Source organism: Periplaneta americana, chromosome 1 (genome assembly GCF_040183065.1).
Source record: "Periplaneta americana isolate PAMFEO1 chromosome 1, P.americana_PAMFEO1_priV1, whole genome shotgun sequence".
In the NCBI taxonomy this organism is placed as follows: domain Eukaryota; kingdom Metazoa; phylum Arthropoda; class Insecta; order Blattodea; family Blattidae; genus Periplaneta; species Periplaneta americana.
The window spans coordinates 138,428,806-138,441,788 of NC_091117.1; the positions used below are offsets into that span (position 1 = coordinate 138,428,806).

Sequence of the window (12,983 nt, forward strand, 5' to 3'; positions counted from 1 at the left end):
AATTTTTTAAGGTTTAAAGCATATATTCAGAATATTTCGGGACCTGAATGAAGACAAAAGGCTTTCCCTGGTTTTTAAACGTAGGAACACAACAAAAATTTGGCATTTTGAGTTATTTTTAAGAGTATTTATTGTACTAATACACTACGTAAATCCTCAATGTTTATATACCGGAAAACAAATGCACATGCAAAGTGCATCCCTCAAAGTACACATGCACTATCTGTTGGTGCTAGTTCAGGATATCCCTATTGAAACCATATGTACAAGATATCCAAAATCTGAATGGCTTCATATTTATATAGATGGATTTATAAACACAGTAAATCAATCAATCAATCTTCTTAATGTATCCAGCTGTTTGCTGACAGTAAAGCTGGAGCAGGAATCTACAGTGACATTTTTAGCTTTTACATATCTCTTGGAACACTGTCCACTCATTATGATGGTGAATTAGAAGCATCAATACAGACATGAAACAGCTTTTTCATCACATACCTACATAAATTTAACAAAGTGGTTATACTTACTGACTGTAAATCTGGACTCCAAGCACTAACATCAAGTCTTCCAGAAAACAGACGAGTAAGAGAAATTCTTTCTGCTCTTAAAATGCTACAAGGGCTTCGTAAAGAAGTAGTTTTTCAATGGATACCCTCACTGTGGAATAGTAGGTAATGATAAGGCTGACTTCCTGGCCAAAAAAGGAACAAACATCAGACAAACTCAAAATAATACAATCTCTTTTCATGTCTCAAAGTCAGGATCAAACACATAGTCCAGTCCTTTTGTAAGCAGGAATTCCTGAAGAAAAGCGAAGGCAAACCTTGGAACATTCTGCTAGACAATAATAACATCCCAGATTTATCACCAAAAAAGGCTGTTGCTATATTTCGCTTAACAACCAGACATGATTGTCTCGCCTCTCATCTACATCGAATTAATATCTACCAGCATCCACAGTGCACCCTCTGTAGAAATCAGAACTCCATCATGGATAAAGAACATTTGCTACAGTGCTCAGCAATAAAGAAAGTAGAAGCTGATTTACCATCGCAGCTTACCAAATACTATTGGGACGTCCGCAGGGGAATGGAAGAAATCCAAGGTCCTTAGCATTTGTCAATAACAACACATATAACCTGAAATAAAGTGCGGTATTTTTGCATTGTGCATTTGTAAACCAGTGATTAAATTAATGTTTAGAAAGCATGCAAATCAGGAGTTGCAGTTAATCTTTCATTATTTCTTTAAATATCATAACAATTTTATATACTAATTTCATATAGATATTGATAAGAGGTACATTTATTGTCACCTATTATTAAAGTTGCCACAAAACTTCCACGTTGACTTGTAAACAGACAATCACATGCTCTCTTGTAAGGTTTGGCGTTGTTAATTTGTTCTGTCAGGGATCAACTCTTGCTGACCTACTTTTATACTTTTAGACAACACCAAATGATCATTACGAGAATGACATGTGATGGTGATGGTAATCTTGACAGTGGAGTGATTACCTTCTTCTACTGTTCAGCCCTGAGTAAGTTTTAATTCTACTTCTAGCTGCTCTCTGAATGTGGCTAGTCATCAAAGTCCTCTAGATCCCAGTCTGAGAGGGTCAGCTTGCTGGTATTCTCTGTTACGGTGTTGGGTTGACTTGTACGAGGTTTTGGTGTGGGTGCTGGGGAGGTGATGCTGGTGTTGTCCAGATTCATGTCATTCTCCCGGTTGTTACTTTCTGAAATAAGGTTTGTAGAACTGTTGGCAGAATCTTTAGCACGGAACATGGCCTCCACACCTCCCACTGGCGGCTTAGATCTGCTTAGGCTCAACTGCAACAGACGATATATTGTGATGAGACACATGTTTTTCAAACAAGTCAAGGTATTTACGTATAATGTCTCAAGGAAATCCACTGGAGATTCACCATACCAGATTTAAGTCCATTGATAATAGGATAGACATTAACAAGTTTTTAAAAGGCAGATAAAAAGCTCTAAATTTTAAGAAAGTAAGTGCTTAAATAGGTAGTAAAAGCTAATTAGAGTACCATTTAATAATAAATTAATAAAGATTTAATGAATTTTGTTTAAACCCAGCTGGGTAGCTCAGTTGAGACAGCAACTGGGTATGGATTGGGAGATTCTAGCTTAAATTTTGGGTGGTGACGAGATTTTATTGTCTGTTATCAAAACTTTAAGAATGGTTCCAGCCTGAGATCCACTCAGCAGCTTGTCAAATCGAGTACTGGTTCTTTTCTAGGGTAGAAGGTTGTCAGAGCACATACCTCATTCTAGTGCTGGGGTCACTTAGGGATGGAGGGTTTACTTCCACGCCCCCATCCGCTGAGTTAGCTCTGTGGTAGCACGTCTACCTCCAGACTAGCCGGCCCGGGTTCGATTCCCGGCGGGATCAGAAATTTTCATATAAATTTCTACTTTGGGACTAGGAGAGATGGCGATGCACAACTTCTAATCACTAAATTGTGCACCAACATGACAGGGTTAAATCCCAAATCTCTCCAAAATGCATATGAAGGGAAGGCATATGTCACTTGATAGTGATTCGTCCATCAGATGGGGATGTTAAGCCTGGCAGCCCCTTTGGTGCTGTTCGACAGGAGTAGGCTATGTGCCTGCACCGTGTTTCCCTTTCTCCCTTCTTCTTCTTCTTCTTCTTCTTCTTCTTCTTCTTCTTCTTCTTCTTCTTCTTCATCATCATCATCATCATCATCATCATCATCCTCACCCATTCCCTACATTACACTTATACGAACACTTACACATACACTCACTCAGAAACACATCATGCATAATGTGGTCCAGCAAAGTGGTGTGCAGCTTGAAAATGGATCACAGACCTGCCATCTATCCGCAGTATGAGGAACCCGAATCACGCAAGTGAAGTGGATAGGCATAGACACACACACTTCCACACTCTCCATATGCCTTCATGGCGTCTAAAGGGAATACTTTTACTTTTACAAATTAAAGCAGCAATGTGCTATTAAAAACTGTTGAAGGCTCTCTCTCAGCTGAAACGACGTCTTGTCACCCAAAATGTGCTTCATACCAGACAAAAAGATGCACATTTCATTGTAGCTAATTGATTTGACTCTATATCAGAGACCTCCTGAAAGTTTTCGTTCAATACAGAATACATTTCCAAGATTATGTCACGACATGGAATTATGTTGTAGCATTCTCTCAAACTTTCTTAAAACTTTTTAGGGGGATAAAGTTACTCGCATCCATGACATTCTTTAAGTCTTACGTGTTCCCTGGGTAGTGCAAAATGAATAACATAAATGGCCACGTTTCTGAAAAAAAAAAAAAGCTCTTTTAAGAACAAAACAATCCAAGACTGCAGCTTGCAAAATTCTCCAATGAAAATAATGCTGGAGGATTATCAATATCAAAATACACAGAAGTTAAAAAGATCGTGCAGGATAAAGATATTGATGTTCTAATTGTGAATGAGGCAAACATAACTACTGAAAATATAAAATATTTCAATATAAAACTACACCATTCATCCATTACATAAAAATAGACAGGTGACAAGTTGCAGTGAAGAATAATATAATGTCCAAGTTTAAAATTGTAAATGAAATGAACGATACAGATATATCAGAAATAGTGGAAATCACACTATGGAAAATGAACAAAAAATTGACCATACACGGAATTTACAGTCCTCCAAAAAATAAACGTCTAAATTTGTACAACTTAAACATTACAACAGAAACGATCCTAATAGGAGACTTCAATGCTGCATCACCATTATGGGGTTATAGGCCTACCTACAGAAATGATACAGGAAAAGTAGTAGAAGATTTCTTAAATACCAACAATATTAATTTGATCTTTAACCCACAAGACATTCAAACTTTTCTACACTATACAGGAGCAACAACAAATCCGGATTTAGCCCTAGTAGCCTCACAACTTTCTCACCAAACCAAGAGGGAAGTAATAGAAGACCCAGGGTGCGGCCTCTACAGAGCAGTAGTATTATCATGGGAAGACAGCAGAAGAAGCAGAAAACCAAAATATCCTGGAATTTTAAAAAAGCAGATTGGCGGAAATTTAAAAGAAATGTAGATAAGCAAGTAAATTAAATTAACTTGGAAGATACACCAACGAAGATGACCAGAAAATTCTGTAACATTATGGAGACAGCAGCAAAACAATCCATCCCAAGAGGACATCAATACAAGTACAAGCCTTTTTGGAACTCACACTTACATTCACTCAAGAGAGAGATGCAGCAAGACAAAAAGCAGAAAGTACACATAAACAGGAAGACATAGTTGAGAGGGGAAAAACAGCAGCGCAACTCCAGTTAAACATTAATAAAGCCAAGAAAAATTTCTTTAATTCATTTCTACAAAATCTAAACTCCAGAACAGACTCATCAAAAGTATTCCAGTTCATGAACAAACTAAATAACAAATTCTCACATAGAAGCCAATAATCTATGTAGTAAATGGAAAAGAAATATCTGATAATAAGAAGTTAGGAGAAAAATTTAACACGCATTATGCAAACCAGTACGTGCTTAGTGAAGAAAATAAAAGAAGAAACAAACTACTAAAAATAAAGATAAAAACAGATACAAAATCACACAGTTCTAGATATGATGAAATATTCACAAAAAGTTTTAGTATTGAAAAACTAAAACAAGCAATAAAGAATTCTAGAATCCAAAAAAACAACCTGGTCCAGATAAAGTCTATTTTGAATCTCTAAAACATCTCGGAGACAATGCACTCTGGATGCTTCTATTTATATATAATACTATTTGGAAAAACCCTCGAAAACTCCCATCAAGCTGGAAAAGGACCATAATAGTTCCTATTATAAAACCAAACACAAATAAAGAAGACATCTCATCATATAGACCAATAGCCTTAACATCAATGTTGACCAAATTGCAAGAAAGAATGATTATAAACAGGTTAAACTGGTATTTAGAAGGAAAATATCTACTAGTAAAAGAACAAGCTGGCTTTAGACCAAACCGATTTACATTACACCAAATAACATATATAACTCAGGAAATTAAAAATGCTTTCAACAAAAATGAAAGTGCCTTAGCTGTATTTGTTGACCTAAAAGGTGCATATGATACAGTCTGGAGAACTAAATTAATCCAAAAACTAATTGAAATGAATATCAACAGCAACATGCTTGAATGGTTTAAAAATTTTCTTAGCCAACGGTGGATTGCAACAAAATATAACAACTATATTTCATCTTATAAACAAACAAAAACTGTTTTACCACAAGGCGCTGTAACAAGCACAACACTATTCAATATATATGTAAATAATTTACCAAATCAACTAAAATCAATCGAAGACATAAACACATGCTTATTTTCAGATGACATAATCATATGGACAACATCAAAAAACAATAAAAAAACAACAAGTTAATTTAGAAAACAATACTCCAAAATTGGACAGAAGAAAATAATATGCAAATAAATACAACTAAAACTATCATTCTTCTCCATGAGACACAAAAATGAAGATTTAAATTTAAACATACAAAATAAAAAATTGCAGAATTATATTACTGTTTGGTCATAGCTATAATATTATTCAAAATACCAACTACTGGTTAAGATTAAGAAAGAATGGATGGATGGATGAAATCTAGAAAGGTGTTCAATTATAAACCCACTGGCTGAAGAATAATAAATTAATTTTGTGTGGGTTCTGAAGACATTAGTGTTACAAGTAATAAACAGGCTGGTGTTTCAGCCAAAAAAAAAAATGCTTAATACTGAACCACAGCTTTTTGTTGATCTTTTTTAAGTCTGAACTAGAGTATCAAAAGAATTAATTATTTTTATTCTCTATTATTTTTTTTTTTAATTTAAGTTGTGTATTCGTACCAAATTTCTAAAATATGATTCCGTTAATTAATCATTAATAAAGTAATATCATGACACTTCACTACTGTAAACCCAAATGTTTTAAAAATATTTCCAGAGAATGCTTTTATAGATCACCTTTAACATCTATTTGGCTTTGCATCTAGTCAGCAAATATACTGAGAAGACTATCTTAAGCTCTACATTTTTATATAGCAGCACTTACCGCCTTCTCAATGTTCTTTGATATTTGAGCAATCTTCGGACTTTGCTTTGTACTGAGTTGAATTCGTTCATTGCTGCCAGTTGTAGTTAGTGGTACATCATGGTCTGTTCCCTGTTCACTGTAAGTTCAACACAGTACAGCGTGAGTAATAGTCAAACACAATATCTAATGCTGATGGTGGATACACTGAGTCAATTAGATCTGAAGAATAACGAATAACGAATAACTAACTCATAAACTTAGACTTTGTTACTGGGAAAGGATATATCGTCATTGTTCAGTAGGAAGAAAAACACATTTATTCATTCTATGGTAGTAGTAGGCCTACATAGGAGACTGGGAATTCTTAAATTTTCGAAAGAAAGAAATATAATTATATATAGGAGATTTTATTATTTGCTGTATCACTATTTAAGTGTATTTAATAGAGCAAAAATCTGAAAATCGATAAATATGTCACATAGGAGTTATTGCAGGAACAACGATGATATGTTAACAATTTTAGTCACTAAAATAGGTTTAAATGTTTCTAATCAATTACTAGACTATTCAGTGTCGAAATGGTGACAGAGAGATGATATTTGATGAGACGAGGCCAAGGATTCGCTTTGGATTACCTGATATTCACCTTGAAGTTGAGGAAAACATCGAAGAAAACCCAACCAAATAATTGGCTCAAATTTGAAACTGAACTCATGTCCGAGCACAGATCTGGGTTAGCAGGTAAACATGCTATCACCTGAGCTATGTCAGTGGTCTGGTTTAAATTATTATGTTAGGCCATTACATGGGCCTAATAATTGAGTTTAGATAGTGTAGGTGACAATTTTGTTTTAAAATTTCAGTTCAAGAGTCGAATTGGATTCAGAGAAGCTGTTAAGGTTAGATTAACACATAGCACTAATGAATGATGCTAGGTTAAAAAATTACACCTATTACTGCAAAGGTTGGTTTTATACAGGGTGATTTACGAGGATTTACCATCCTTTATGGAGCTTATTTCCGAAGACATCTGAGCAAAAAATGTCATATAAACCTGGGTCCTATTCTCAATATTTACAGAGTTATGTTTCGTTATTGGAACACATTGCTGTAAACGTATGATCTTGGTCAGCATACAGTCAGCAGCCAGCAGAAATCAAACTCTCCAAGACTGTAAATTAGGATGCAAAATTTAACTGCAAATAATTAAGTCGGTGGAAGTGGTGTGATTTGTAATAATTGTTGTGTTAAGTGCGTAAGAATAATGTAATTTTCTAGTTAAACATGGAAAAAGATGTCTTTACGAAGCAATTAAGGAGTTCACAGCACATTTTTAGCTTCATAATACTTGCCAATTAAAGAAATGATACTTCTGAATGATTCATTCTCTATTTGTAGTATTCTTTTACCTTCAAACTACATAAAAAACGTATTTTACAAACAACTTTAAATTAGTGTAACTCTGAAAATATTGAGAATAGGAACTATGTTTATATGACATTTTTTGCTCAAAATGTCTTCAGAAATAAGCTCCGTAAAGGACGGTAAATCCTCGTGAATCACTCTGTATTATATGAGTCCAACAAATTGGTGTAAGCAGTTACAACAGATGGACATTTGCTTCATACTCTGTGTATTAAATTTTGAGAGATATGCTTAAATTGAGTATAAGGAATTCATTAGTAAATCAATTAAGATTAACATTTAGGTATAACTCTACGAAATTACGCCAACATGTTACGTTATCAAATTAGGTTAGAGTAATTCATATGGTTGTGCAATTGGCCTTGAATGATGTATTATTCGACTAGTCCATTTACATTAAAAGGTTCATAAAATAAGAATACATATAAAATAAATTAGCGAGGTTATATTATGATTTACCTACCACTGCTAAAGTATTTGTATATGATTGTGTTTGTCCACCATATTGGGCTAACAATGATTTAGGCACTCACACTACTTGAGAAAAATTTTAATATGTAATTTTCGTGTATTAAACCGAAAGAGGTCACTATGTATAGTATTGTTCAGGTGGTCATATACCCGGCATTTTACCGAGGCTAGCACAGTATTTGATTTTTCCTGTTATAGCTTTTGAAAGGGATGAACTATCAGACTGAAGTGATAACGTGTTCTCTTAGATTTCTTTTGATTACCATAATATATAGTTTCTTTGAAAAGAATGTCCACACCAGCTTTAATATTTCTGATTATTATATTCAATTGGCTTTTGTACTACAAAGTACATGTTTTTATTTCATTTCAGAAAGAGGTCATTTGCTTGGTATTTCACCTATATTCAAGGAAAGGTTTAGGAAGTTTTAAAAAGGAACTAATAGGCCGAAATAAGATTAGAAATCAATTTACTTTACAAAGGCACAGCAGTAATTATTCCATCAAACTGAGTTACTGATCTGACAAATACTTTCTAGAGAGTAGAATAGAAGAAAATTCTTCTATCAGGTAAAAGCCAACACATAAAGTCAGTCAAAGAGGCGGACAAGCTTGCAACCCTTTCCATTTTGATGTGATTATCATTTGAATTTGATACTTAGCAAAATGCTAATATAGTGACCAGTGCTGGGTAATATAGTGCGAGATATTTGGGTTTTTGCTCCTTATCACAGATGTAGAAACATTCAGGGGCGAATTTAGGTGTTGAGCCCTCGTGCCATGGCATTGCCTAAATAAAATATAATTCAATCTTATTTTTAACTGTATATTCAGGGCACTATAAGATCAGAAATATTAAAAATATGGATTTACCATGGAGTGATTCCAGCAGAACATCGATTTGAACTACCGCGCCACGCCGTGTCTGAGATAACGAAAAATGTGTTCACCCGCTCGTGTGCTGCTGTATGGCTGTTCAAGCCAGCTTCCAACCATCTCTGTAGTATGGGCATGCGCAGAAGTGTTTTGTAATCCATTTGATGAAGCTTCACGGTGGCGCAAAGGACAAAGGGAAAGGTCTTATCTGTGCCATTCAGTTGACAACTCAATTCGAGATGGCAGCACTAAATAACGAATGTTCGTTCTATTCCAGGGCTAACTTTCTTGCCGGCAAATAAAAGAGCGTGAGCTTAGGGAAAAGAGTGCGGTATATTAGGATTTTTCAAAGGATCTCCAGTTGGTCTCTATTGTTGCTAGAAGAACTTAGATGCACTGTCCATCCTGGTCATTAAGGGACACGTGCGGAAATTTCTAGGCGCGCAGTTGTCACATTTTACATTGACTTCGCCACATGGGTATGAAACAATCGTATATTTATTTCTATACAACAAATTGTACTTTCATTCAATCAATCACGAATTAATGAAGGTTTAATTTTGAGTTACTGTGTGTATAAAGATCCGTTATAGAACCATTGTACGGTCAAATTTTTCAAATTAATATATTTTCATAATAATAATAATAATAATAATAATAATAATAATAATAATAATAATAATAATAATATTATAATAATAATAATAATAATAATAATAATAATAATAATAATAATAATAATAATAATAATAGTAATAATAAAAGTAATAATAATAAAAAGTGACACCGAAAGATGATGATGTCAATTTGTATTTCGTGTCTAAATCCACAGCGAAACCTAAAGTGGTATGTAATAAAATATGACAGCATTTTGCTTCTTTTACTTCTATTCGTCGTCACTCTCTCCTAAATGAATCGCAAATATCTCTTGGTTACTGTCCCTGTCGTGCTTCATGTAATTCTCTTCCGTTTTAATTGCATGTTGAACATAGGAGGACCTATTATGGGAACCGATTGTTGCAGCTCCATCACGCAGAAGTTAACACACTAAACTCAAGTTGGGGTAATATTGTTTTTCCTAACATAAGACTTTAGTTGGTGCCAGATCATTTCCAAAGGATTTAGAATGCAGTGGTATGGAGGAAGTCGTAACACTTCGTGTCCATATATTAAATTCTCATAATTTTACTAGTTATCTCAAATTAATTATAATTGATTGAATTAAATTAGCTCATAAATTAAGTTACTACTTTATCTTATAGGCTTATCTAAATTTAAATAAACATGTACTAGTCGTTAAAACTTAACTGAAGAATATTGCTGGAGAATCTTTTAAGTGTAGTGTAAATATTCGTAACTTAAATATGTATTGTATTGATTAAGGCTGGTTGAATGGAAGAGAAGGCCTTATGGCCTTAACTCTGCCAGCGAAAATAAAACATTCTATTCTATTCTATTCTGAGGCTGCGAGCTTCTCCACTGCATATTTCTTACTAATATTGGCTGAATTGATTTCCTGCAACATAACTGCCTTCATGGGTATGGAGTTGGGGATGGTAATATTATTGTGCCTCATAAAGTTAATATTATGTCTTTATCATTGCTGTTCATCTATTATTGCTATCTTGGAGTTGTAAAAAAAAAACTAAATAGGTAATTTACAATATACTCCACAAAACAATAATAATAATAATAATAATAATAATAATAATAATAATAATAATAATAATAATAATAATAATAATAATAATAATAATAATAAAATTACAGAAGACTTTCAAACAGCAAACAAAAACACTTGTGAATTGTTTGAACATGTTAAGAAAGACTGCAGTTAGTGTTAGCATTCAGGAGAGAATTGGCAACGTTTATGTTTGCCTCAGAAAGCGGAAACAGAGATTACCCCATCCTCTGAGCGGACAGAAAAGGTTGGGGGACCGTCTTACTTCAAAAGGCAACTGCTCAACTTGCGGTAGCCTCTGTCTTTAACTGGGGATGCATAGAACGATCCTACTATATCTGGCGTCATATATTATAATTACGCATATAATTGTGCTTTGTTGATGAGAAATACCAAATTATGAATAAAATAAATACTCCATTATAAAATACACTTTCTTCATCATACGAAGATAAACAGAAAGTAAATATATATGGAAAGACACTCTAGATTTGAACATAAATATGTAAATAAAAGGTGTTAAAGTGTTTATGCAAAAACAAATGGATTTGTTGATATGATAATAAAAATTCTTTCTTCTGTTTTCCTCGTGTTCTTTTTGATTGTATCTGGCGTTGGTCTAAGAAAGGTGTGATGGATTTACTTCACATCTGGTAGCAAGATCCCCAATTTTAGCCAAAAAGTCATTGAATTCTTTACTGAAAATTACACGAAAATAGAATTCAAGTATAGAACAGTTTAGAAAACTTCATTATTAATATTATGAATTGTAATTTATTATTAATTGTAATTACTGAGTGTAATTAGTTACCACTGCCACCGGGTATTTACCCATTTGCAGTGTGAATAAATACATACATACATACATAAAGTTCCATGAATTTATTATTATACCAGTATTAATTTATTACTACGTCTGTCATTATTATTATTATTATTATTATTATTATTATTATTATTATTATCATTATTATTATTATTATTATTACTATTATTATCATCATCATAATCATTATTATTATTATTATTATTATTATTATTATTATTATTATTATTATTATTATTATTTGTATAAAATATTCACAATATAAAGCGATAATGTATCATTACTTTTCATTTCTGACTTGAATGTTCTGGCACTACTTAAAGTGGCTTCAGCCGCCACTGGAAACATCTAACATTTATCAGAGAATACAGGGAAAGTGGGAGTTATCTGTTGGATCTGTTACCAAGAGCTATGAACCAGTTTGGTAGCAGATGCGACATATAGGTTCTCCTGTTTCCTGCCTTTCTTAATGATGAAATCAGTATATAGCTCCAAAATGTTGGATTTCTCTACACCCATGATATGATGCAAACACCAAAAACCTTGCAGCTTGTTGAGTATTGCTAATGTCTTAAATCACATTGCGTAATGCCTTCGTACAACTTCGGAATGCAATTGCCATGCAACAATAACAAACACTCTCTTACCTTGGAAGTTCCCACTCACTATCATCAGAGTCAGAGGCCTCGCTAGTGAGTTTGCTGTCAAAGGTGACAGACCTGACGGAACTTCTGGAGGGAGAGAAGCCCGTTGATGTTGTTGGCTGGACTGACAATGTCTCTGCACTTTTGCTGATCTTTGTAGCAACCACAGCTTTGGACACATTCCATGGCAAACTCTTTGTGTGCTGGAGATCCCTGCTGTTGCTATCTTTTTGGTCCTCAAACAGCACTCTCTTTTTTGTCACACTTCCTAGAGATAATGTCGATGCTGTCTTGAGCAGACTCTTTCCTCGTGGGGAATCTTGATCTGACAGGATCTCAGATGATGTGCTAGCAGCTGGAACCTGGTAAAAACAATTTCACTATATACCATGTAACACAGAAGTCAGTTGACAAATGAAGGGTACACGGGAAAAACGATCAAGATCACAATTCTGTTAAGGGTGATGTCATTATCTACTTCACTGTATTACTACAAACTTTAGTGTTTTGTTTTTACCAAAAGTGGTAAAGGAGAACTAAAACCACGGATACACTCATCATTTCCAGTAGAAACACCAATAAATTTTTCAGTAATATACTAAAATAGATCATTATCTCACCCTTAATGGAAATGTGACATTGTACCCTTCAAATGGGAAACATTACTCTAATTGGAAATACAGTTGCATACAGTATGTTCACTACCACAAATGTTCAAAATGTGCTCCATTTATTTGAAGACAGTGCCTCACTCGATCCTGATATTCCTATGTCACTCTTAAAAGTGTTCCACGTGGGCTGTGCTGGATAACATGGGTGATCCTTTGTTTCAAGATATCTATAGATGTAGGTTCCGTCTGAAAAGCTTCCAAGACGTTAAGTCCATTGAAACCATGTCCATATGACTTATGTCCTCTAACGTGCTGTTTCACAAATACCCATAGAAAGAAATCAAGGGATGTGAGG

At 34.1% G+C, this 12,983-nt stretch overlaps 1 protein-coding gene across 1 annotated transcript in view; it reads right to left on the bottom strand.

Annotated features, from left to right (window-relative positions):
* Positions 1-1,225: 1,225 nt before the first annotated feature.
* DZIP1 (DAZ interacting zinc finger protein 1) overlaps positions 1,226-12,983 on the bottom strand; it is a 108,137-nt gene continuing 96,379 nt past the window's right edge. Inside the window, exons 15-17 of the mRNA XM_069828120.1 lie at positions 12,021-12,379; positions 6,113-6,230; positions 1,226-1,835 (exon numbers count right to left, since the gene is read on the bottom strand). Coding sequence (XP_069684221.1) covers positions 1,584-1,835; positions 6,113-6,230; positions 12,021-12,379 — 729 coding nt within the window. The 3' untranslated portion in view covers positions 1,226-1,583. The remainder of the gene's footprint in view (positions 1,836-6,112; positions 6,231-12,020; positions 12,380-12,983) is intronic.